This window comes from Protopterus annectens, chromosome 9.part0, assembly GCF_019279795.1.
Source record: "Protopterus annectens isolate FY-2018-M chromosome 9.part0, PAN1.0, whole genome shotgun sequence".
Taxonomy (NCBI): Eukaryota; Metazoa; Chordata; order Ceratodontiformes; family Protopteridae; genus Protopterus; species Protopterus annectens.
The window spans coordinates 94,719,150-94,745,961 of NC_056743.1; the positions used below are offsets into that span (position 1 = coordinate 94,719,150).

General features: G+C 39.1%; 1 protein-coding gene across 2 annotated transcripts in view; it reads left to right on the forward strand.

Moving 5' to 3' along the window:
- The window catches only part of ATG13 (autophagy related 13), a 1,186,869-nt gene that overhangs the window by 160,353 nt on the left and 999,704 nt on the right, over positions 1-26,812 (forward strand). For both annotated transcript variants that reach the window (XM_044082606.1, XM_044082607.1), the window contains exon 6: positions 10,157-10,203. In XM_044082606.1, the coding sequence (XP_043938541.1) occupies positions 10,157-10,203 (47 nt within the window). The remainder of the gene's footprint in view (positions 1-10,156; positions 10,204-26,812) is intronic.

Sequence of the window (26,812 nt, forward strand, 5' to 3'; positions counted from 1 at the left end):
ATTTAGGTGTTTTGTTTTTTAATATCTTATTCATATATTTTTTATACAATATACATTTTGTCAATAACATTTCTTTTTTAATATATTTCACCAATACACAAGTGTATAAAAGTACAAGTGTAAATTGAAATATAGTACTGTATTTTTTAAGCTGAGTGTATGAGTGAGAGAATTAGAAGTTACAATTATGCTGTGTTATAATTAATTAGAGTAACAATTTGGTGTAATTAATCAATTTGTACAATGATTAGTATAAATTTGACTACCAACACTCTGACTAGGTCAGTGTTGGTTCCTGCTGTTTTGTTGTCTAATAAACTAATTATTGTACTGGTGGACTGGTTATTTGGTTCGTTTTGTTAGTTTCCATGGAGGCGATTCACCAACCAACATCAAAGTTGTTACAACAAGTATCCAACAAGATAAACTTAGCCTGGGGCTGCCACCTACTGGAAGCCCTGGATAGCAATCGGAATGATTTTAGTCCTACTGAACTATCCAACTCCACTAATTTAATTATAGCCAACAATAGGAGGGTTGGTGACAAACAGTTACAATTTTGTAACACGGTGGGGAAAAGACCCTCAAACACAACATTGGCAGAATTAATGAAAGAGTTTGAGGTGAAACCAAACTAAAGAGACTACAACTGGAAACGGTATTTTCAACTCCGCCTTGTTCCGGTAGTGAAAAAATGGACATGATAAAGAACTTCACTCCATTTTGACAACACTGGAGTACAAATTATGGAGGTTATGGTCAATTTAACAACCTATAGAAGAATTGACAAAATTGTTGGAGACCTATTAAGACATTGTATAATAAAAATTTACAGCGTGATATAGTAGCATATCAAAAGGCAAGGTGTATCCAATAGCAACCAAACTTGCAACAGCTTGTGGATGAAGTATCCAATCAGGATGAGGGAGGATGGAAACAGCAGCAGGTTCTTATAGTGCAGATAGGGAAGCAGAAGAGGTCGGAGAGAATAAAGCAGCAGAGTTACTTTCAGGAAGCGACAGGGAATGGACTGGACTACCACTGGAAAAATGAGGAGAGTGGCAGTCAACCAGAAGAAGGTAAATAAGACAATTTCTGGATACACGACTCAGCTGTGTGTGGCGAAGACTGCTATATTTGTTTAAACAAGTCAAAAAGCATATGGAGAACGTTATTTCCAGCTGCTCCTTTACACCTATTAGACTCAATTGGAAGTTTTGAACTTTGAGTTTAGTGTTTTAATGACATTAAGAATGAGAAACTAAGTGAGATCTGACAATGTATTAACGGAAGTGTGTGCAATCACGACTATGTATTAGAAGATGTAAGTAGAACTAATGTAATGGAAACGCAACATTTTTAATGGCAAATATTTAATTCAGTTTTATCTGATGAAAAATGTAATCTGGATGTTGTGTGCCAATGATAACAGTTTCATGCAGACTAGTGGAGATTTGGACACTAATTAAGGGTCTATCACAAACAAATGGACACAGGCATTGTGGAAGGTAACACCTCTATTGTAGGTGGACACAATACAGGTAAATCCACAAATGGATGAGTCCTATAAGTGTTACCATTTTAATGCAGATGAGTATGCACAAGGTTATGGGGGGCATGATGAAGTTTGGACCCATTTTACAAATAACATCAACAGTGAGGGCACACAGTAGATATGATATAAACATAGTTATTATGGAAGGTGATATCCCTACAGTATGTAGTAATGATTGTATGAAAACACAGATAAATCAACATACGGATGAGTTCCAAACTTCTGTAGAATACAATAATGAATGTATCACCACTATTCCTAAGATAATCTTCAATACCACAGGAGACTATAGGTTATTTAATTACTCTAGTACAGAATTTAATATTATATTAGCAAAAGGGTTCAATTTTGTACCTTGTAGAAGAGGTAATGTTGTTGACACACTTAGGGATTTAAAGTTATTTACACGTAAATTAAATTTACTTTCTTATTTTGGATATAAAAAGAATGAGGAACAGGTATTTAAAATCACTGATTTACATAAACCAAGTTATTTTATTCCACCTTACAACAATTTGGTACATATTTTTGAAAACCTGTGTGAACTGGATATCAGACAGTTATACAAAGACAAAAAAGTAGTATGTCAGAGTAATCTAAAACAGGAACATGTGGAATGTAGTCAACATATAAGTGGTAATAAAAGTATACTTGTAATGAAGCCTGATAAGGGTAATGGAGCTGTAATAATGGATAAAGTTGATTATGATAATGAAATGTTAATGATGTTAGCAGATGACAACTATGAGGAAGTGAGTTTAGGTTAACAAGGCTTACAAAAACATTGATTTATCCCTAGAGGACATGTTATATCAAGGGCAAATTAACGAAGAAGAATTTTTCTATATGACAAACAAATACGGATCTTTGGTATTCCAAAGATCCACAAAGGTATTAACAATGTCCATTTCAGACCGATTGTCGATGGTAAGAGAAGCAAAGTGTCATTCATAAGTCAATATTTAGAAAAAATAAAATGGCTTAAATAGTTTTCCGTTACTAAATTTTTGGAAAAGGTTAGGAATATAGAAATACATGATGATATCACATTTGTGACAATGTCAATTTATTTAGTGTTATACCACGACGGTTTAGAAGAGCAACTATTGATCAGTGGAGTATATGAACAAGATCAGATAAATCTCTATGTAGATTAATGGATATAATTACATATTCTTTGAAACTGGATTATATCATGGCATATTGGGAGAACAATTTTGTGTTTAAAAGTGAATTTAAACCATATATTAATTTTTTGGACGATATTTTTATTGTATGGCAGGAGAAGGAAATATTCTTGAGAGATTCATCTACTATATTAATCAAACAGTATGGTTTTAAAATTTACCCATGAAGTCAGTAGGGAAGAAATCAATTATTTGGATGTAAGTTTAACATTTAACAAAAATAATAAGTCTATATCATCAAAATTTATAGAAAATCAACATTTTCAAACTCCTATTTGCATTATGACAGCTGGCACCGGCATCAGAAAAGATCAATTGTCAAGGACAATTTATCAGGTCAGTGATGAGTTAGAATTAATTCATGATGGAATTATTTTTCAATAGGGGTTATCCCTAGGCTTTTGTGAAGAATATTTAGGAGCAAAATATATACAAAAAGAAGAAATGGACAGATGCAGTCCATATTGAAAAGTTCATACCTGTATTAATAATGTCAACAATCATTTAAATCATGACTTAGGGATGAACATATTTTATATGTTATTACCTTTAATGCAGATACAACACCATTAAGTACATTGTTGAAAAACACTGGAAAACATTTAGCAAGTTAAAAGAGTTTCAAGGTTATACTCCATACAAACCTAAGTTTATTTATCGTAGGGACAGAGCATTGAAACAAATTTTGAGAGAGGTAATGCACACGGATGCTTATGTTAATAGTAACAGAGGAACTAACAAGTGTGGTAGATGTAGTACATGTCCCTATGTTATGAAAACAGGATGTAAACTTACAGTTAATAGTACAAGTATCAGGACTAGGGGCAAGTTTAATTGTCATTCAACCAATGTGGTTTATCTAGCTAAGTGTGATAAATGCATGGCATTTTATGTGGGAAAGACATGTAGGAAATTTAGAGAAAGAATTAAAGAACATGTCTTGGACATTCAACATCAAAAACCCACTAATGCCTTAGCCCGCCACACAATTGAACATAATGACCACAGATTTTCCTTTTGTGTACTAGAACAGTTAGTTCAGGATCCGCAGGGTAGGTTAACTGAGTACCATTTAGATGTTTGTGAAATTAAATGGCAGATGATATTGAATGCACATTTTACCCCAGGGTTAAATGAATTTATAACTATTAAACCATATCTCAGGCTTCAGAACATACTGGGGAAATAATTACATTTAATGGTTATCCGGTACAACAAACTAAGTTTTACATTGACTTTTATTATTGGTTAGTTGAATGAAATAATCATGATTTTTTATAGTATTAACATCATTGTTAGTATCTATTAAAGTTCTGAATTGTGGTTTAATAACTGTAGAGTAGCTACATGGATTTTTAATATAACAATTTAGGTGTTTTGTTTTTTAATATCATATTCATATATTTTTTATACAATATACATTTTGTCAATAACACATTTCTTTTTTAATATATTTCACTAATACACATGTGTATAAAAGTACAAGTGTAAATTGAAATATAGTACTGTACTTTTTAAGCTGAGTGTACAAGTGAGAGAATCAGGAGTTACAATTATGCTGTGTTATAATTAATTAGAGTAACAATTTGCTGTAATTAATTAATTTGTACAACGATCAGTATATATTGTGTGACTACCAACACTCTGTGGAAGTCTTATGACGAAACCTAGGTCAGTGTTGGTTCCTGCTGTGTTTTGTTGTCTATTAAACCTTTTGGGAAGAACTTTGAATTATTGTACTGGTGGACTGGTTATTTGGTTCGTTTTTTGTTAATTATGAATGCTTCCCAGACTTCAGGGGTGGGATCATTTTCTCAAGGGAGTGATATCCATCCAAATGAAAAGTGTCAGTGGTATCATACACCAGCAAACAAGGGGGGAACAAGGTCATATCTTCTTTGACAGGAGTCCATGTGAGTCTGGCAGTGGGTAATGTCTTCCCATCATTTTCTGGTAGCAACGCGTATTTCTTGGACGTCAAATGTACTAATGGACAGATTGAACAGGTCAGTCCTATTGCCTCAGGAGTGGTCTGTCAAACAGTGGCAATGGAGCTTTTCAGCCGCTGTGGCTAACTTTGCTGTGACCTTTTTGCTTCTTACCTGAACAAACCGGTACAGCGGTTACTTTGGTCTAGAGCATCTCTCAGTGGTTTTATCTGTGGAGGGATGACAGCAGACTTGGGCCCTGGGTCTGCTCTCTGCATTCCCACCAATATCTCTCTTGACAAATTTCATGCAGAAATCCACGAGGTGCAAGACCAAGGTGGTCCTCATTCCCCCGGTTTGGCCTTGGCAGATTTGGTTTAGGCCTCATTTGCTACACATGCTGTGGTTCTGGATCCCACTCCCGATCCTGTGAGTCACCCATCTGGGGGTGCCTGTACAGAATCCACAAGCCCTAAATTTAACCACATGGTTGATCCAATTTTAACAATAACCAAAGGTACCAGGCTGTCTTCTCCCACAGTTCACATAATTTCTTCTTCACAAAAGCAATAAACCAAAAAGACATGTACATGTAAGTGGAGAATGTTTTCTATTTGGGTCTTATCAAAAGGACAGTATCCCTTTTCTACCCTTGTCTCATCAATATTGGACCTTCTTTTAGAACTTGTTCACCAACATCTAGTATTTCTACCATCAAAGTTCAAATGGCTGCCACTTCAGATTTTCTCATAGGCCATAATGACACTTCCATTGCTTCTCTTAGAATATCTAAAGCTTTCCTCAAAGGAGCTTTTTTTGCTGAGGCCTCCAGTTTGGGACCCAATCCCCACCATGGGATGTCACAATCTTACTTCATTCATTGGCTCAGAACATCTTTGAGCCAGCAGCATCAACTGACCTCAAGTACCTTTCTTGGAAAATTGTTTTCCTAATTACATCCACTAAATGAATTTTTCTCATTTTCCACAAAGACGGTGTGTCATTGATAACAAATCCTACCTTTCACCCAAAGGTGTCATCTGAAGCAAATGTGAATCACTGTATTGATTTGCCAGTCTTTTTTCTCAATTTCTGTAACAGACAAACATATGTTTCAAAACTTAGAGGTTCACAGACAAATCAGATTTACTTAAACCATACCAAAGGTATTAAAAAGCCAGATCAACTGTTTGTCTCCTTTTCCTAAGCAAAATTTGGAAATCGTCTGTCAAAAGTTGCAATTTTTAAGTGGCGCTCAGATTGTATTTCCCCTATATGTAACTTTTGAGGTTTGGATCTGTACTTAAAACCAAAAGCTCACTCCACTACAGCAGTTGCTACCTCTGCAGCATTCATGAAAACTGTTCCCGTTAATGACATTAGTGCAGCATTACGTTTGTCAGTGGTTCATACATTTATATCTAATTACAAACTGGATGTGCAGTCTAGAGCTCACATCCTTTGGTTCTACCAGTCCCAGAAATGTCTTTCCTTGATACCACCCACTTCCTCTTAGGCAACTTGGGAATCTGTCACAAGCATTGAATCGGACAAAAATAGCATCAGATACAAAAGTTATATGTAAGTATGTAACAATAGAGCTATGCTGTTTAATTTTCATCCAGTTCAACATCCGTTCCTCCTTTCCCCTTCCAAGTTGCCATCTAAACTTCTGCTGCTCAGATAGGCCTTGATTAAGACCCTGTCTGCATTAGATGACATTTTCTCAGATGGGCGTACTTAGTAAGCTGTTGATTTTATTCTGTAGGAGTTTTTATATTTCTTGTTTTTTTTTCTCTCTCTCAGCAAATTTGATCTCTGAGGTAATTTAGGTAGAAGTAGGGAATTGTGGGTAGAGGAGGAGTCAAAGTCTTGGATCTAAAGCTCTGGAAGACGGTGCCGAGGTCTGATCTGATTTCATCCTATAACCCAAACTTTGAATTGGACAAAAATGTGACAACACGGAGCTGTCATTATGCTAAGTATGTCATTTTTCTGTTTTCCGTATTTAGACAACTTGTGTAGTTATACAGAGTTTTTTCCCTGTTGTCAGCAATCCTTAACAAAAATATCTTCTCTCATAAACCATCTGGGGTTCCAGACAAATATACAGAAGTCTTTACTCACTTTGTCACACAGAATTGTGTTTATAGGTTGACGGATAGACACCGATACAAAAGGCAAAATGTTTTTCTGTGTCATGAAGAGGTGGAATATTATGTGCAAGTCTTCTTGAACTTTTCTTGCCAGGCTCAAGCTATGGCCAGAGAATTTCTTTCGATATTAGGCATCATAGCTTCTATGATTCTCATTATTCCCTTTGCCAGGTTACATATGAAAAAGATTCAGGGGTACCCCAAAAACATGTGGACCCAACATTCTCAACCCCTGGATTTTCAAATTCCCTTGTTGTGTGTTATAAAGTTTTAACTACATTTGGTGGTGGGATCAGGTGGCTCACAATCCAGATCTCAGTTTTTCTCTCCACCCACCACAACATTTTCTGCAATAACAGAACCAAAAAAAAAAAAAAAAGCTGTAGCCAGACTGAGTACAAAAGGTCAACTTAGCTTACCAAAAACTTTATTTGATGCTTAAGTCTGTATTAACTGATTCCTCAGCTTTTACTCGGGGAGCAGTTTTGGGGGACTAAACCTCAAGGACTGTGGGACAGTTCAGACAGACCAAAGCACATCAGTATCAAAGACATTCTGGCTGTGATGCATACCATAAAGTCTCTACATCATCTTTGGGATCCAAGTCCTATCTGGATCATTACAGAAAACACCACGGTGATGTTTTGCATAAACAAGACAGTTACCGGGTTGTACCCTCTATGCCAGCTGGAAGTGATAGCTTGGGGGTTAGCTCTTCAGCACTCCTGTATTCTGGCAGAGCAAAACATAGTGACAGGCAAGCTAAGAAGGGTCTGGGCATACCCTCGTGAATAAAAACTCCGTGAAGAGTTCTTCCAGGAAATGAATTTATTCTGATGTGGGGAACATCTCCGGTAGATCTGGTCACCTCCTTTCAAAACAGATAGCTAAATAGATTCTGTTCCAGGACTCCTTGTAAGCAGGCCTGGAGACCCAAATCTGTTTCATTCCCCTGGTCGGGCTTGTTCCTGTATGCATTTATACCCTTTCCAGTGATTTTCAAGGTAATTCTGAAGATACAGAAATACTCTCCAAAAATCATTTTAGTAACTTCCTTTTAGCCTAGGCAAAATTAGTTCTCCCTTCTTATGAAATTGGCAGGGCACAATTTCCACATGCTTCCTCACAGATTCAATCTATTCACGCAAGGTAAGGGGAGTTTGATAACCCAGGCATCAAGTAATTTTATTCGACTGCCTGGATGGTTCAGTGCTGATAACTTCTAGGAGCCTCTGTCATGAAAACGTGCATCAGGTACTGAAGAAGGCAAATAAGCTATTAAAAAATGATGTGTTGGCAAGTGGCAGAGTTTTCTTGTTGGTGCCTAGCCAATGACCAGAAACCCATCAGAGATTTTGTACTCCTGGTGCTCAAATAATATGAGATGCTATCCTCTGGTCTTTCTTATTCCTTGGTAAAGGTTCATCCTGTGGCCATTTCATTATGTATGCTCACAGATCGTCCTTTTTCTTCTATGTTTGTTTATTGTGAAATGGTTCCTAAAAGGAGTTTTCATCTGAGACCTCCTCATACACAGGTTCCTCCTCATTGGGATCTCATTTTTGTGCTGGAAAACTGACTACCACCATTTGAACCTGTTTGTCTGGCTGGCATAATATTCATCACTTAAAAAATGTTCTTATTTCTCTGACATCTGCAAGAGCAGTGTGTAAGTTGCAAGTTGTCATGCTGGGAAAACCCTACATGTTTTTCAGAAGACTTGTCACTGTCCACACAAAACCCTTCTTTCATGCTGAAGGTCATTTCAGTTTACATTGCATGATACCAAGAAATCTTGTTTTTTTGTCCAGATTCTAAAAGCAAGGGAGGAAAGACTACACATAGTGGGTGTGAGTAGGCAGCTCATGTGCTATTTTGACAGAACTAAGTCTTACAGGAAAGCTAACCAGCTATTTATTTCCTACTTTGGAACTAAGAAAGTTCAACCTATGGCTAAACGGACTATTTCCAGGTGGCTGTCTTGTGCTGTTGTGTTTTATTTCTCTCACCATGGCAAATCTATTCCAGGCAGTGTTAAGGCACATTCCACTACTGCCTTAGCTTCTATGATGGCAAACCATAAAGAGGGTGGACTCCAGACACATTCTAGAGGAAGCAACTTGATCCTCTATCCATACATTTAAAAAGCACTGCAAACTGGAGTTATTTTCCAGCTACAGAGTTGGCTTGGCTAGGACCCTTCTCCAGGGGTTTCTAGACTGTTGTCCTTCTTCCCATGTTGGCTAAACTGTTGCAGTCTAGCCATAGGCTACTGCAGCAATGAGAATGATGAACATAATACAGTTGTGTGAGTTGCACTTGCCCATAACAGTAGATATTCAAATTCTTTACTGCTGCAGTAGCCGCACCCACCCGCCACTCTTGCTTGTAGTTCTAATGGGATAGAAGTTAGATTTGTTTGTTTCTTTGCTTAGCTCAGTGTGAGTTCCCCATTTGTGGTTAGGGGCAAGAAAGTTCTGAAGATTTTTAATCACTTTGGCTGTTAATGTAGCTCCAGCCAAAAAGAGCTTAGTCTATAAGCGGCCAGAGTGTTGATGTGGGAATGGCATGAAAGCTTTTAGAAGCAGGCTAGTTGCTGCAGCCTTGGCAGGATACACCCCCGTACGTTACTGCAGCAGTGAAGAGTTTAAACATCTACAGTTATAGCGAAGTGCTACTTTATACACTACTTTCCTTCCCACTTACTTTTCACATGGCTGTTATAGCTTATAGGTCTCTGCTTGCCTTCCGCTTACTCTGTAACCACCTGTAAGTTGATGTCTTTTCTTCTTTCTTGCTTTCCCGCTTTCTTCTTATCTTGTCTCATACCATATGTCACAGAACTTGTAAGCTGTATTTATTTGCCTTGCGTAGCATTAGTTCTTGATTCAGAAGCTTATGAATTACAAAAGCCACATGAAACAGAGCTGATATTCACAGGAGTGGTGACAGCCAAGTTTTATGTTTAGGCAGCAGAAGTGATACCATAAAGCTTTGCAAATTAGAGGTGTGTTAATGGAAAGGAGCAATTTCATATCTGTATGGGTATGGACATGCATACATGTTACACAAGACAAAGGACAAAAGTAATTTAGTTTACTTTTATCAAATCAACTAATGTTGAATATTTTGTTAAAGGCTTTGGAATGGCACATATAAAGCAAAGTTAACAGATTAATTTTATGAAAAGCTGAAATAATTTCTTTTGACAGAATGATGTGCACTAGGTGCATAAAATAAGCTTGTATATTTTGTAATTGCTGTTACTGTCCATGTTTTACATTATTGGTGTGTTCAGTCTCTTTCTTTTTTTCTTTTTACATTTTGTAGGGAGATTCAATGGAGCTGGAAACGTGGTGCCTTGAAATGAATGAGAAGTAAGTCTGTTTATTTTGCCTGATGTTAAATAATTATTTCCTCTTCATAATTACTGACCTGTTCATGGGCATACCTTGCTAGCTGGCATGAGAGGAGCAAGCATCCTTCCAGTCTTAATGCAGAGATTTAGGTACTAGATAAGTTTGTCAGAAAATGGTTGACTGGATCTGTAAGATTGTCATGCCCTAAAATATGCAGAGAGCAGCTGCTTTTGTTTGTTATGATACATCTGGCATGTAACAAGTTTGTGTAAATATAAAATATGTTGTTTTGTAATGACAGCATGGACATAAGTTCATCATAAGGATTACTGCTGCAATGTCATATATAGCTTTTGGGAATTATACCTCAAGTGGACATCTGCCCGTTTGTCTTGAATTCTAGAACTTTGGAATGTCCTCTGCAGAGTCTCTCTTCTCTGCTCGATGGACAGGAGTAGGATATATGGATAAAGGAGGAAGGTGTCCACACCGTTTTCATTTTCTTGACTATACGAGCAGTCAGAAGTTAGTATGTTGGTATCAGCCAATTGATTTCCAGATTTGTGTAAGTACCTAGTTTAGCATTCCCTTTCAATTTTGTGCAGTTAATTATATAATTACTGCTGTCTTTTGAGATTTTTTTTTACTGTGATTTTGAGATATTTCTGGAGCCAGTGACATCTTTTGGAAAAGTCAACAACCAGCATCCTTGTGGTTCACAGAGCTACTGTATATTTAAGTGTCTGTTCTTCTTTGGCAAATCTCATCATATCTTAAGTGTGAACATTCTATTTCCTTTAATAAAAAGTCCCTAGAATGAATTTTATGTAATCTGAGTAGATGAAAACATTTCTTACACTAGGCTTTGACTGAGGGAGTTATTTTCAGAAAGCACACATATGTCTAAGCATTCAATGAAAGTGGACAAGAAGCTGTCAGCTAGAGGACTTCCAGGATGGCTGCACATTGAGTAACATCTTAATTTCAGCTCTCCTAGTATGAAAACAAAAACTCAGAAGAGAGTCAGTGAACTCATTTTTTTGGATAAATTTCAGTAACTGACTGTAAGTGCACTGCCTGGATGCCAGCAAAAAAGAAATTCAGAGGAAGGAAAGAAAATTAACCACAAAAGTTGAGTAAAAAAGACTGACTGCAAAGAATTCTGCAGTTATCCAGCAAAAAGCAGTGCAAGCAACAAGTGCAAGACATGACTTCCAGTAACTTAGAGGAAAAAATAACTCAAATGTACTCAGAGCCGATTAAAACAAACCATTGATGGAGTATATGAACTCCAATAACAAAAGGCTGGATAAAATGGAAGAAGCTTTAAACAGATATTCACATGAGATGATAAAATTGCAAAAATTGGTGGTTGAAAAATGCAATTACTGATGCTTGTAATAATGCCAGGGCACATAGAAAGAGGCGAGGAAAGCCGTATATTTCTACACTTTTGTCTAAAACAGAAAAGACTAATTCTTATGGAAATGGATCTGTTAATTTTTGTATGATATATATGAGTGATAGTACCTGTGTTAGAGAGATCTTTAGGAAGAACTGGCACATCTTAGAACTGATGTGCTTTTAGCTAACCTGGTAGGGACTGTGCCAAGGTTTATATATGAAAACAAAAAATCACTCTGACAGACTCTGTTATCCATTAAGTAGGTTTGTAGATGTATCCCTTTCGACTGAATATGGCACTTTTCAGTGTAATAGTTGTGCCTTTTGTAAGTATATAGTAGTAATAACTTCATTCATGCAGTAACAAGTACATGTTTCAAGTTTAAAGTGGAGGCTACTTGTGAGTCAAGAAACTTGGTATACTTAGCCCATTGTGTGATATGTTCAGCGTATTATATAGGAAAAACCAACAGCTGCCTTGCGGAATGTATAAGAGATCAGTATTATTGTGCCCGAAAAGGGTTACGATATAGTGATATTGCTAAACATATCTATTTAAAGGGCGGTAGTCACTGGTTTAAGTTTATGACTATAGATGAAGCCAAAGAGGGATTTAGGAAAAGTGACTTTGTGAATAAAACTGAACAGAAAGAATCCAGATGGGAATGGTTTAAATGATTATATTTCACTTAAACCTGTATTAAAGGACAGAAGACTTAAGAAATAATCACGTGGAAGGCTTTTTTTGTATTGTTTTTATTTATATGTATGTAATAATTTAGTTGTATAACTTTAAGTCTTCATACTTTAGGGTTTAATAGCCACTAGTAGCTGATTGGTTCTTCTTAATTGTTCTTAAGTATTTAAATATATTGTAGAGTGCTTTTTGAAATATGGTCCAAGGAAGTGATCTTAGATGATTGAGAAAGTGCTTACCATTTGAAATAAAGTTGTTTTAGCAGTTTTTTTTTTAATTAATTTTGAGTTCATTGACATTGACTGTGTCCATTGCTGTGATACTGAGCCTGGTGTTTCCTCTATATATTTTACGTTTTAGTATCCAGTGCGCGGTTTTGTCATCAGGGTGGTCGTTTTGCTGAATTTCACAAAGTGTTCACATTCCGTGATGTGCCTTGCCAGTGCACTTTTACTGTCATTTTTACTAAAACTATAGAGGTGCTGATATACCCATGTATTTAGAGAGTTGTTTGTCTTATCAATGTAAAAAGCAGTACATGAAATACATTTTAGAAGGTTGACCACTTTGGAACTGTAACAGTAATATCTACCGGCTTTATGCCAGTTCCTGTTTTGTCCCATAGTAGTCATTTATAGTCCTCCTCCATATAACAGCACTACTTACAATGACCACACTTATATGACCACACTTATTGGTTCTGTGGTCCCCACCACTGTAATTATTGTTAGCACCCCTGTCCAAGATGTTCTTTATATTAGGTCTGTTCTTGTAAACACATTGGCAGTTGGTAAAACTTCTCTAAAGGCTTTCATATCACGCAGGAGGAACCAGTTCTTAAAAATAATATTCCTTAGATCTGTAGCGTCCATAGAATAATGTATGGCAAAATAGTTGTGCAAATTATTGGATCAGTCAGTATGTGTCCCTCCATCATGATCTCTTTCTAACCCTTTAAGCACTACAGGTGCATGTTTATCTGTTCTACAAATCCAAACATCATTCGTGACACTGTCAGTAATTGCAACAGGGTATTCACGTTCCAGGAACATATACCCTACAAGGTCTCAAATTGTCTTTTACACTAAATGTCATCCGATGTTAACCTGGAAATGCAAATGAATTGACTTTTCAGGATACCCTTTTTCTGTGCAAGTTTCCTTTACACTGTAGTGGCTAAATTGCCATTTTCTGTCTTGGTTAACTCCACATCCAAGAAGTGTATGCTCTTACAATCAGTGTGGAGTGAGAATCTAAGAAATTGTGTAGATGATTCTAAATTCCTTACAAAGCCTTCCAACTGGTCAGTAGACCCACACCATAAAAAAATATATCATCCAGGCAACGACAATAGCATTCACAATATTCAACTTTCCTGAGTGGTTGCTGGCAGTGCTCTGGTTTCTGGTTGCGTTCATACCAAAGGTGGCGTAGTGAATGGTCGGTCTGATGAATGCCAAATACAGTGGAACAATGACTTCCCTGTACTTAGATGCTATACCTTTGTTTATAAGTTGCACAACATAGAATGACTTCCTCACTACTGTAGACACTTGATGGTCAAAGGCTAGATTACGGTCTTTGTGTGTGTCCCTAATGACTACTGAATCAACTCTAATGGGTGTGTTGTCAGTATGATAGTTACCAGGGGTGGATGACTTCCTGAAGGATACTATTATACATTTCTTGGCATTTTGTTTTAGTCCATGGCTTTGACACCAGTTGTTTGTCTGTGTCAGCCCTTCCTGGAGAACACTTGTCAGTGTGAGATTCAATGACGGCTCCTAATTTGAAATCATTTGCAAATTTAGTCAGCTAGAGACCATTGACATTGTCCTTGACTTCAGAGAAGTAGATGCTGAAAAGGAGCGGTCCATGGACTGATCCCTGAGGGACTACACTTGTGATTGACATCTTTGTAGAGGTGGATTCCCTAATTCTAACTTCCTAGGTCCTGTCTGTGAGCCATTTGGCTATCCATTGGGTGAGATACCGGTTTGTACCTGACCTCTTGAGTTTGTCAACAATGCCCGAGTGGGGTGTTGTATTCGGTGCCTTGGCCAGATCATGATAGGAAATCTGAACCATTTTGTCCTCCTCCATTGCTTTGGTGACCTTCTGAACGAAGTTCACCAGGTTGAGTAGGCATGAGCTGCCCTTGACAAAGCTAAACTGTGTTGTGTCCAGTGTCTGAAGGTTTATTGTATCTTTACTGATCATTTCCATGATAATTCTTTCATGGCTTTGCATAAGCGACTAGTAAGACTTACAGGTCTGTAGTCTCCAGGGTCTGTAGATGGCCCACCTTTTTGCAGAGGGAGGACTGTTGGTTCTCTGTTAGAGGCAGAAAGCCTGTTTGGAGGCTACAGTTAGATAGCAAATCCAGAGGACCTGATAGGTCATGTTTCATGCGATTTAGAAGGCATCTTGGGATATTGTCTCGGCCTGTTGATGCAGTGTTCTTGGTCTTGGAGAGAGCATTGAGGACCTATTCCCTAGTGAAAGCAGGGGGGAGTAATATTGTAATGTATTTATATTAACATTCAAATTTACTTGCACTCTAATAGGCTACCCAAAATTAGATGCTATTACTTTTATCCTGTTGTCCATGAAATGTCTTTCTTTTGTAATTTGACTAGGTATTTCTTATGTCTTTGTTTGCTGTAGTTTTTGTATTGTTGTCTTTTTTCATTTTTCTTTTTTACTAGTATGTCTTACTAGTATGTTTTGTGGAGCTTTTCTCCCCGGGCCTCTACTGAAAATGGAAATATTCTCCAGCTAGACTAGCCCGGAAAACAAATGTAAAATAAAATAAAAATAAATATTTCCTGAGGGAAGGTTGGGGGGGAGGGGTAAAGTTGGAGCTGAATTTATTGGCCAGTAAATTTGCTATATCTTCTGGTTCAGTATAGGTGTCTCCATTTACAATGAGCTCTGCACACGATTGTGTATTGCCTTTGAGGTTTTGGACATAGCTAAAAATGCCTTGTAGTTGTCCTTAGCCTAGGAGTCGAAATTTACCTCAAATTTGGCTTTGATAGACTTTATTTGTCCTCTGAGTTGTTTGTTTAGTTTGAGAGTGTTTTTATCCTGCTGGGTGCTGCACCTCCTAATTTTTGCCATAATTTTTTACCTCCTGTTATACAGCCTATTGATTTTGTTATTCCACCAGTGTGGCTTGTTTTTTTGAGTTAGTTCTGTACTTCTTCCTGGTGGCTACAGCTGCCACGGTGCAGCTACTTCCATACTTGTGTAGGGTTTCTGTGAACATTTCTGCATAGGCAGCAGTGTTCTCCGAGTTTGAGGGCTTGAAATTTTGCCAGGTTGTCCCTCAGTAGCAGGAGGTTAGCATTAGAGTAGATGTTCTTAGTGTTTCACTGTTGCAGTCATCACACTTGGGTTATCCTGCCAGGGGTAGCCCTCAGTTGGCCCAAATACCAAGGGCTTGGTATTTCTGCGTCGGTTGCTGTCACTCCAGGACTAACGTCAGGTAGTCAGTGGTATAAAAACAGGCAGCCGACGCCATTACATCAGTCTTTCTTGCCGAGGAGCCCGAAGCAGAAGCAGTTCGCACGAGTGCCGGTCAGCCGCTACCTGAGTTTTTGTTTCTGAAATTGAAGTTGAAGTCTTCTAAAGCCAAGTACCTCGATGGGGATCCTTTTTTCTTGCTCTAACCGATGTCAGAAAAAGTTAACAATTGTTTCGCCTGTGGAAAGCAAATACCACACTGAGATTTCCATTCTTACTGTGTCAGCTGTTTAGGCCGAGACCACAACGTCCCTCACTGTATGTTTTGTGCCTTGTTCAATGCCCGAACTATTCATTGTCAGGCCCTTATTGTAGCTAAATACTTTCGCTCTCGATCTCCGTATTCCAAAATGGCTTCAGTAAGCCATCTGATTACCAATCTTCTAAAAAAAAAGTAAGGATAAAGACAGAGACAAACCGCACAGGTCCAAAACTGTCGACTATGCTTCCGTTAAGCTAGTTGCCAGTTCGCCAGTACTCAGTGAGCCGCTTTCACAGCCCCTGATATCCACTTCTGTGAATTCATAGGCCTCTACTGAGGCCCATTTGGAGTCTGGTATGCTGCGAGAATGTTCTTTGACTATGTCTTTGTCTCTACCTTGGATGGGTCTGGAGCCACTGTGCAGGCATCGGCTTCTGAGGACGTTCTTCGCACTACCGATGTTCGACACAAACCAATGACCTCTTTCTCGTCTTCAACTCTGTCTAAAATTACCGAGTTTCTAAGGCCAAGAGTATGCGCTATACCTAGAAAACCGACGACCAAAGCACATGCACCTGCTTCCTTGCCACAACATCAAATGCTTAAAATGGCAGATGACCTTATTATGCCTCATTAGGGGAAGCCAGCCTTCCCCTGCTAAGAGAAAAAGAGATCAGTCCCCTGCAGCTTCAATGTCCAATGACTCTGAGGTGTCTGATTATTAAGACATGCCCTTATCTGCTTATGAGGATTCTGATGCAGAGGAATCCATTCCCTCTGCCTCTCTTCCAGAGGATTTTTCTTTTGGTGAAACCTTACATTCTTTGAGAGCATTTCAATTTGGAATGCGAAGACAGACTATCCTCAGTCCAAAACGAGACTCGGAGAATTTCTAGATTTGCCACAACATAGGCCTTTAGCAATACCCCTAGTCCTGGAAGTTGTTGGTGATGTCTTTATGGAATCCAGCCTTACCCCTGATACTTTACCCCCTGCTCCTAGGAAACCAGACAGGTACTATACCTGATTCTCACAAATTCCTTTTCAAAAATCCTACTGCTGATCCAGAGATCATTTCCATGGGGCCTAAAGGCAGTAAAGCTACTACAGCTAAGAATCCCACCCCTTCGGACAAGGATTCCAGAGCTCTGGACAGATTGGGTAAGAAATTATATACCTCTACAACTTTCGCCATTAGGGCTCTGAATTGTCAGTTTCACATGCTGAAGTGCCAACAACATATTATGGAACTTCTTAAGCAAAAAAAATAGCAACCTTTACAGACTGTGCAGAAAACAAAGAATTGCAAGAGCTTATGCAATCTGCAAGCCAAGTCAGCAAGCATACATTGCAGTGTGGTTTTGACGCCCTAGAAGCATCTTGCAGGGCAGCAGTCACTGGTTCTGTATTGAGAAGGCATGCGTGGCTTAAGGAACAGACCTTGGCAGACCATGTCAAATCAAAGTTATTAGACGCTCCTTTAGCACAAGGACAGTCTGTTTGGAACCAAAGCAGAAGAGGTTCTTAAAAAGATGGAAGAAAAAGCTAAATCTATGCAGACAGTCAAGAGGCTCACAAATCTTCAGAGGTTTTTTTTGCTACCAAAGTAACTGCTTTTTTGGCAATCTACCTGTGAGTTGGCTGTGATTTAACAGTTGGTTAGATAAAAAAATCTTCCTTTTAAATTGACTTTGTATGGAAAATTACTGTTTATTTATCAAGACTCGTGTGTGTTTAGGAAATGAAGTTAAATGTATGGACATATATTTTATTTCTTATGTTTTCCATGTGCATGGGTGAACTTTTTTTTGAGGAAAGTTTTATTTCTGGCAAAATCTAAACATATTTAGAGTTTAGAGTGTTGGGGAAAGGATGGCATGTTCTGGGGGTATTGAGAGTAATACTTACCTCAGAACCACTAGCTGTTTCCCTTTAAGATTACATTATCTATTTTTGCCTATTCTTTTCAGCTTATGGATCAGCAACCAGTCCCCTTGTTATTGTCTTCCCCAGCACACAAGAAGAAGAAGAAATTGTTTAAGGAGTCTTCTAAGATGTTACCAGCTCCTTCTCTGCCTCAGCTGCAGGTAGCCCAATCTGCTGTTGACTGTCATTGTTCCTTAGACCATAGATCTTCCCACAGTCCTCTTTGGTGTAGCATTAGCAACCATATCTTCTGAGACTGTATGGAAAGCCAGTGCAGGCCAGAGAGAACTACTCCCTGCTGCCCGGAGAAGGACCAGGTGAAGGATTTTCTCTTGGTCAGGACAGGAATGTGGAAGCTGGGACCAGTGTATCAAAAGGGCTTGCCAAATTGGGGGACATTGCTTAGTGAGAAAAAAATGTCAACCTATCTTTGTCACTGTGGACATAGCTGATTTGCTGTTATTTGCTAAGGAAATGATGGCTGCTTTTCAACACCTAATCCATCCTTGGTTAGGAAGAAAAAAGAATTATGTCTCAATCTGACAGGATTTTCCATTCAGAAAATAAAGCTTTACATGGGAGAATTTTACTTCTGAGAATTAATCTCAGTCTGACCACTCAGATTCTGAAGGAGCATTCCTATAGACTTCCCTAATAAAGAAATTGCCATTTCAGAAATTTTGTCTGATACAGGTGAGGTTTTTCCCTGAGAACAGAGTGAAGCCTCCAAGACTCAGAAAATGTACTATGGTGATGTCTGAAGCAACTCCTTTTCTCTGGTTTTACCTGCTTTAGAGGAAGTTTTTCTTGACTGCTGCCATTTTAAAAGGCAGACCACTTTTGGCTACCAAAATCTTTGATAGATTATATAAAGTACCCTGGTCGCATAAGTAACTGTTTTCTAATACCAAGACAGACCTGACAGTCATTACTTTCTCTTCTAAGTCTGCTTCTAACCCCACTCCCTTAGATAAAGATAGGAAGGCAGTTGCTAAGTTGAGGAATAAATTATATTCTTCTATTTTAACTTTCAGGATTTTAATTTGTGAAGCCATGTATTAAGCTTGTCTTTTGAAAATGTATAAAAGTTATTAGCTACTCTTCCCTTTTCTGAGGTAAAAAAAAATTCTGTAAATGCTTCTGTTGCAGCTGTTTCTCATGTGACTAAGCATATTCTGAAATGTACTTATGATGCCTCTGTTCTTTCAGAGTGGCTGTCTGTGGATCACTTTTGAGGAGACTTGCTTGACATCTTGAACTCTCCTTTATGTTAAGATTCTTTCTTTGGCATTTCTACTGCTTATGTACTTAAGAAGTGTGAGAAAAAAGAGGAAGCTGATGCAAGGAGTAACACGATTTATTCAGCCCTCCTTTTTTAAACCAAGTAACAGTTTTAACCCTTACTCAGCCCCCTTCAAGGGGCAATACTCGGGAGCAACAAAGCAACTGAAAAGAATCTTTAGTTCTAGGATTTGTGAAGAGGGATAGTGGATGGTGGGTAGACCAGATAAACTGCAGTATATATCTTCTCCTTCCACCTCCTCACTGCATGGGGAGTAGTTTGAAAAGGGGTAAAAGTGAAAGCTTTGTGTGATCCTGTAGGCAGACAGAAGCACACACGTCAGGAAGATGGTGGCTGTCATCATTGCTTAGAAGGCCTTGAGTTATGTGGGGTCCCCAGGAAATTCTGCTCCAGGAGTACTTGCAGGCAGATCTGGAAGATTGATACCTTTTCATTTCCACATATAGTAATGTTCCTGTGTACTTTTCTACTGATTACCAGAGGAGTTCCAAAAATGCATAGGAACTCTCCAAAAAAAGTGTAGTGATTTACCCCCCCCCCCCCCCTTTGGGCAAGACAACAGTAGGCATTCTTCATAGTCAGTGTTGCAGTACTGATTCTTGGGTCTTCCTGCCATGCAGAAGTCTGTGACCACCCCGATTTCTAGAGTGTTTGTATCATCCCTAGCTGACAGACAGTCGAAGAATGATGTCTGGACTTCATGGGCATAAGAAGGGTACCTGTCGATGCCATTTTATTTTTTTATAGACATGCGGTTTTATGCACTTTACGTGTGTTCAGTATGGTCTCAGTCCATCAGTTGGCTTGTTTTCCAGAGATCCTTCTTCCAGTCAGATAAATACCCTGTTAAGGAAATTTCGCTAATAATTTAATGTTCAAAAAAGTCAACAGTTGCTTGAAGTGCAGACAGTTCTCACAGGTTCAGACCCTTTACCAGGAACTGCTAAGTTTGCTTTCACCCAGGCCACTGTCTACTCCTCCTGTACATGTTGTATTGGATGATGTCTTTTGAAGACATTGCTTTACACCCTGATTATCTACCTCATGCTTCTTGGAAACCAGAGAGGTTTTACATAATGCTTTAATCTCACAATCACCTTTACAAAAATCCTAAGGCTGACAGTTTGGTAGTCTCCACTGAATCCACAAAAGGTATACCTAGGGAACCGCCCAAACATCCCTTGCCTAATGACAGGGAAAGCAGACTGTTAAATTTGGGGAAAAAAGCTTGTACCTCTGCCACTCTGGCAGTCAGAGCTGTAAATTGCCAATTCCATTTGCTAACGAACCTTGAATCTCTGCAAGACAAAATTTTAGTTACAATGAACTCTGTTGTGGATAGAAACTTATCTAAGGAAATTCAGGGGACAGCTAAAGAACTCTCTCTAAGATATGGCTATGATGCCTGAGATATTTCTTGCAGAGCAGCTGCCACAGGTTCTGTCATTTGCTCACATGCATGGATCAGGACACTGCCCTGTCAGATCAGGTTAAGGCTGAACTACTGGATGCTGCATTAAATAGGGCAAAGTTGTTGAGAAGCTGGATAACAAAGGTAAGCAAATTAGAACTGTGAAAGAATCTTACCTGTCTCTAACCCCAAGGCATAGTAGGAATTATCCTTCTAAACCTTGGCCTTTTCAACCCATCTAAGACAAGGGGAGGCCTCCATGTGGCAAAATACCCAGACAATCCAGGAAATGGCTTATATAACAGTCACACAGGGCTGGGAGCTCCAAAGAGCCCACGCAACACAGAGACTAACTGTAATTATGTTGAACCCCAGCCTCCAATACCCCTTTCCCACCCTCCCCTCTTCATTCCTCTGGCTGGAAGATGCTTCTCCTTCCTAACTCAATGGAAAATCATCAGTGGAGAACAGTGGGTCCTCAGCATCATGGACAAGGAGTGCTGCACCCACTTCAGAGAAATACCAACCTTCTTTGACATTCCAAAGCCACCAAAAGAGCAGGAAAGTCTCTTACCACCTGTTCTTGGAGAACTACTTCCCCCAAGGATCCATCCAGCCTGTCCCTCCAGGGAAAAATGGAAAAGGCAAGAAATGATTTTTCTAGTTCCAAGAAATAAGGGTATCTGGAAGCCCATTTTGGACCTCTCAAACGTAAATAAGTTTCTCAACGTTCCTAAATTCAAAGTGCTTACATTGCAAAAACTGTCTTCCAAAATGGCTCATACTCTAGACCTAAAAGACACTTGCCTCCATGACCTCATAGCAGACAGTCACAGAAAGTACCAATGATTTGTAGCACCAGGCTTTCATTTCAAATTCTGTGCTTGCCATTTGGGCTATCTACTCCTCCCAGAGATTTCACAAAATCTCTAGCTCCTCTTATAGTACATTTCAGAAGTGTTGTTCATATTTACTCTTACTTAGATGACTGTCTCATTCAGCCATTCAGACTTTGAAGGTAGATATCAGCTTAAATCTTCAAAAATCACAAACTCTTCCTCAAACAAGGATCCTTTTTCTGGGAGCTCTCCTAGATTAAGTACAACAGAAAACTTTCCTTCCCCAAGACAAGGTTACTTTCTTGACCGGCTGCCTGACCAAATGCTTCCAAAGCAGTGCATCCCTGGGGGAGAATACCTGAGGATACTGGTGTTGCATCCCATCCTGCATTCTCATGATACCACCTGTAAATTTACATATGAGAAAGCTTCATTGGTTCCTGAAAAAATATTTGGGAACAGCATTTTCAATGCTTAGAAACCTTACTTTCTCTTTTTCTTTGCCTGGAAAAGGAGCTCTTATGGTGGCAGAACACCATACAGAGGAACCCAGGGGAGATTTCTCTTTACCAGAAGCAGACAAACCATCACCATAGACGGTGGTTCCCTGAAAGTTCATAGGTGTTTACTAGGCTAACGAGCACAGGGGCCTTTTTAAGCCTAGCCATGCATCCCAAATCTCTGACAAGTTCTGGTACCCTTGATAAGTGAAAGCAGAGGCTTGGGAGATAAAACATTTACAAAGAATGGGCCTGGGAGATGAACAATTTATTTTTATTTATTTATTTTACATTTGTTGACTGGGCTGGTCCAACTGGATATATGTCCATTTTCATTGGAGGCCCAGGGAGAAAAGCTCCACACTTCAGAGTAGTATTTACAATACATAGGTGCATTGCAAAGTTTTATCTATTATAACAGTTCCTTGCCTTTTGTCATATGAGTAGAATGATTCCTATTATAAGACAGCTAAGGATGTAGATACAAAGACGTGTAAAAATATGTAGACAGTAAGTAAACTATTAATCCGTACAGTTATACATTAAACTGTTTAAAACTAAGCAAAAGCACATTATTAAACAGTAAAGTCACACACACATTATTTGTTAGTATAAGATTAATTATTAAATGTTGCACTATTGATCACTATAGTCACATGCACAGTATTGTTCATAAAGGATTAAATAGCTCAAGCTGGTATGTGGATCAGTGTGAGGATACAAGTGTTGTAGTTAGTCTGGGTTAGTACAGGGCATAACCAGTGAGATTTAAGATATGTTTTAAGTTCGGTTTTAAATAGGGGAGCTGAGGATAGGGAGGTTAGGTGATCAGGAAGGGTGTGCCAGGTTTTACCCACTGTGTTAGAGTGAATCGCCAGCCAGATTGTTCGTTTTTATTTATATGAGCTAGTAAATTGTTTGAACGCAGGGACTTTAGGTTGTTGTAAGGGGTGATAGCGTAGTCAGTATTGGAGTATTTGAAGGTTGATATAGTATTTTTTGGGCCACTATTAGTTGGTTCAGTAGAATTAGATTTGCCAGTTCTAACCAGCCAAGTTGGTTAAGATTGTTGCAATGATGGGTTCTGTAGATTGACCCAGTTGCAAATATTGCAATATTATTGTAGAAGATGCCAAGCTTGTTCATATTGCTCTTACTAAGTTTAGTATAGATAGGGGATGCATATAGAAGGGTTGAGAATTAAGTGGGTATGGGCGATAGTGGTCCTGGCTAGAGGGGTCAGAAAGGGTTTGATTCTATGGAGGGATCCTAGTTTTTTGTTTACTGTTTTTATAGTGTTGTTGACATAGGGCTCAAAGGTAAGGTTGTTGTCAGTAAATACCCCAAGTAGTTTTGTGGTAGAATCAGGAGATATGACAGTATCGTTAGTAGATGTAACATTGAAGTTCAGTGGGGAGGCTCTGCGGGTGGGAATGAATAATAGCATTTTTGTTTTTTTGTTTTTTTGGGGTTCAGAATGAGACATCGGTCAAGGAGCCATTTTTGTACTGTGCTAAACACGTTTTGGGTTAGGGACTGTAGTTGTGATGGTGAAGTGGCTGAGCATATTAATGTGGAATCTGCGTATTGAGTACAGGTGGCTTGAGGTATTAGAGTGTAGGTCATTTGTAATGATAGAGAAGAGGAGAGAATCGAGTATGGGGCCTTGAGGGACTCCCAAGGGTAATTGGGAGGTGGGAAGACAGGCTATTATGCCATAGTACAGCTTGTTGCCTGTTATTTAGGTAGGAGTGGAACCATTGTATTGCAAGTAGAGCTAGTGACAAGTTTATGAGTAGCTGGTGGTTGACCATATCAAAGGCTTTTGACAGATCGATAAAGAGAGCTGATGATAGAGTATTATTATTACAATTTTTATTGATGCAGTTGTTGAAGGATAAGAGAGCAGAGGTGGTGCTGTGAAATGGTCTGAAGCCATGTTGGCAGGTAGCTAGTAAGTCGTTTTCTAGTAGGTGGTTTAATAGCTGCTTTATGAATGCATCTCTCCATGATTTTAGACAGAGGGGATAATATGGCTATGGGACTGTAGTTAGATAAATCTTTGGAGTTGCCACCTTTGGACAGGGGGATAATATGTGACATTTTCCAGAGTGATGGGATGGTTACTTCAGAAATAGTTCTGTCGATGAGGATAGATATGGGGTAGGCTATAGCTTTAGCAGTTTTTTGCAGGTATTCTGCAGGTAGTAAGTCTGTGGCGAGAGTGGTGGGTTTAAGTTTCTGAATAAGGGTGCATACAAGGGATGTAGGGACAGGTTGAAATTGAAATAGAGGGGGGGGTTGTTAGCGTTATAGGAGGAAGTAGCTGTGTCAGGGGATAGCTGATTAGCAAGAGTTTGAATGGTCTCTGTGAAGAGAGTATTGAAGGAGTTAGCATTTTGGTTGGGGCTGTTGTGTTCAGAGCCTGAGGGGTTAGGTGTGATTGAGCGGCCTGGGTGTAATAGTTTATTGAGACCAGATCAGAATTTTTGATGTTTATTTTGGTGGGTTTGTTGTAGGTGACAGTAAGTTTCTTTTTTCTGACAGAATGGCTTTTTTGGTTTCATTTCTTAACTGTCTGAACTTTAATTGATCTGTAGGGCATTTAGTAGTCTGCCAGGTGGTCCAGAGTTTGTTTCTTTGGAGGATTTTTTGTTTGGTAGTTTTGGAGAGCCATGAGGCTGGTTTAGATCTACATCTAATTGTGCGAGTGGGGACATCGTAGTCGAGGGTGGTCAAGAATTGGTATTAAAGTATTTGACTGCTTCTTATAGTGGTAGGTGTTTCAGGAGTGACCAGTCGCAAGCTATGAGTTCTTGTTGAAAGCTAACAAGATTAAAATTTTTATTAGATCTTATAGTCTTATAAATTGTTGGGTTTGGGATTTCACTCTTATACCTGATTAGGAAGGTGAGTGAGTGGTCACTTAGATCTTCAGGGAGGGTCCCTACTTTGTAGGATTGTTGATGACTATTTGTAAGGATCCAGTCTAGGGTGCTGTCATTGTAATTAAGTTTATTGGATCTAGTGGGAGATGTAATGGTTTGAGTAAAACCATGTAGGTTGATGTGGGTAGAAGGCTGTTCAGATGTACAGCACTTCCAGTTAATGTTAACGTCACCATGTACTATTGTTTCTTGTGGGTAGGTGGTGGTCAGCCAGCTTAGGATAGCCTCTAAGGTGCTGATATTATTGCCTGGAGAATGTAGACACGGATGGTATATATAGATTTATATTTTTTAGTTGAATCTTGGAAATAAAAACCTCTACATTACTAGTTAAGGGAGGTTTTGAGTCTACTGAGGTTATCTGTAGTCTAGATTTGTATAGAATAGCTACTCCTCCTCCTTTCTTAGTATTACGGTCCAGTTGCAGGAGACTATATTTGGGAGGAATACTCTCACTGTCTTGTATTAATGGCATGAGCCATGCTTCAGTGAGACAGAGGATGTCAAATGAATGTACATCCATGAGGGCATGCAGGTGGGCAACTTTGTTATTTATGCTTCGAATATTGAGATGGGTTATAAGGAGGGAGTTGAAAACTGGTAGCCAGGTGAGTATAGCTAGAAGTTGGGGTGTTGGGCTCTGTAGTAGGGGTGGTATTTGGGCCAGGGTTAGGATGCATGTCCCCATTCTATTAGGGAGTGAACTTGTGTTCTCATAGGGAGTTTTAAAAGTTTACATATTAGGTTTTGAGATTTCCTGGTTCTAGAGCTGTAGTATGTGATGTGACTGAGTCTATGAAATTTGGCTGACGAGTACTTTTGTGGCAGGATGTATTATCATGGCTATGAGGGATTATTAGAGGTGGTGTGGTGGTTTGCTTTCTGGGGTTGCTATAGTCTAGGGAATTAAGGTATTCATAGAAGGTAAGTTACAGTCAAAATAGTTAGGAGTAAGAGTAGGAGTAATAGTTTCAGGTGTGTTGGAGTAGAAGTGGGTGGCATTATAGTTGTATTGTGTTTAAATTACTATCCAGGGGTGTTTTCAGATGTGTTACTGAGATAATGTTTAGGGCGACGAGGGATTTAGCAGTTTAAAAGTGTGGAGCATAAGATAGGTTGAATGGAGGTTAGGGTCTATAAATCTAGAAGCACTGGGGGTGGGAGGAATTTGGGGGCAGGGTAGGGGAGCGGATTGAGCCCACAGGGTGAACGGATCAGGTAGAGCGGCTGTAGGAGTGAATCCTAGGAGTACAATCAGTGGAAAGCTGATTGCTAAGGTAGGTTTGGGTAGAGAAAGTTGAGGGGTAAGAGGCTAGTGGGCAAGGGTAGTTGCATAGAATAGAGTAAAAGGATATAAGGGTAGAGTGGAACTATACTCAACAGGCTAAGAATACTGTGTACCTGTGAGTTATGTTTAAAGACGGTAGGAAAATGTTTGGAAAAAAAGGCCGCCACCTAGTGGCAAAAGGCTATATAGCAACAGTGAAGCATATAGAACCAAAACCGCTGCAAACATCAATGGAAGCAAGCAACACAAACGATATATCCACAGCAAGCAGTTTATTTTAAGCACTGTCATCGGCCTTAAGCCTCAGACTTCATCAGAAACGTGAATGAAGTCTGAGGCTTAAGGCCGACGAAAGCACTTAAAATAAACTGCTTGCTGTGGCTATATTGTCTGTGTTGCTTAGCAACAGTAGTTCATAGGTTAGTGCTTGGCTAACTGCCCTTGCGAGCCACTGTAAGCCTAGCCAATTATCCGTTGTGAGACTCACACCCTGCACCTTGTGTTTGTAAGGCAAACACCTTAACCATTAGGCCACCCTCCCAACTATAAAGGGGTCTTTTTAGGCCCAGTCAGACTTCTTC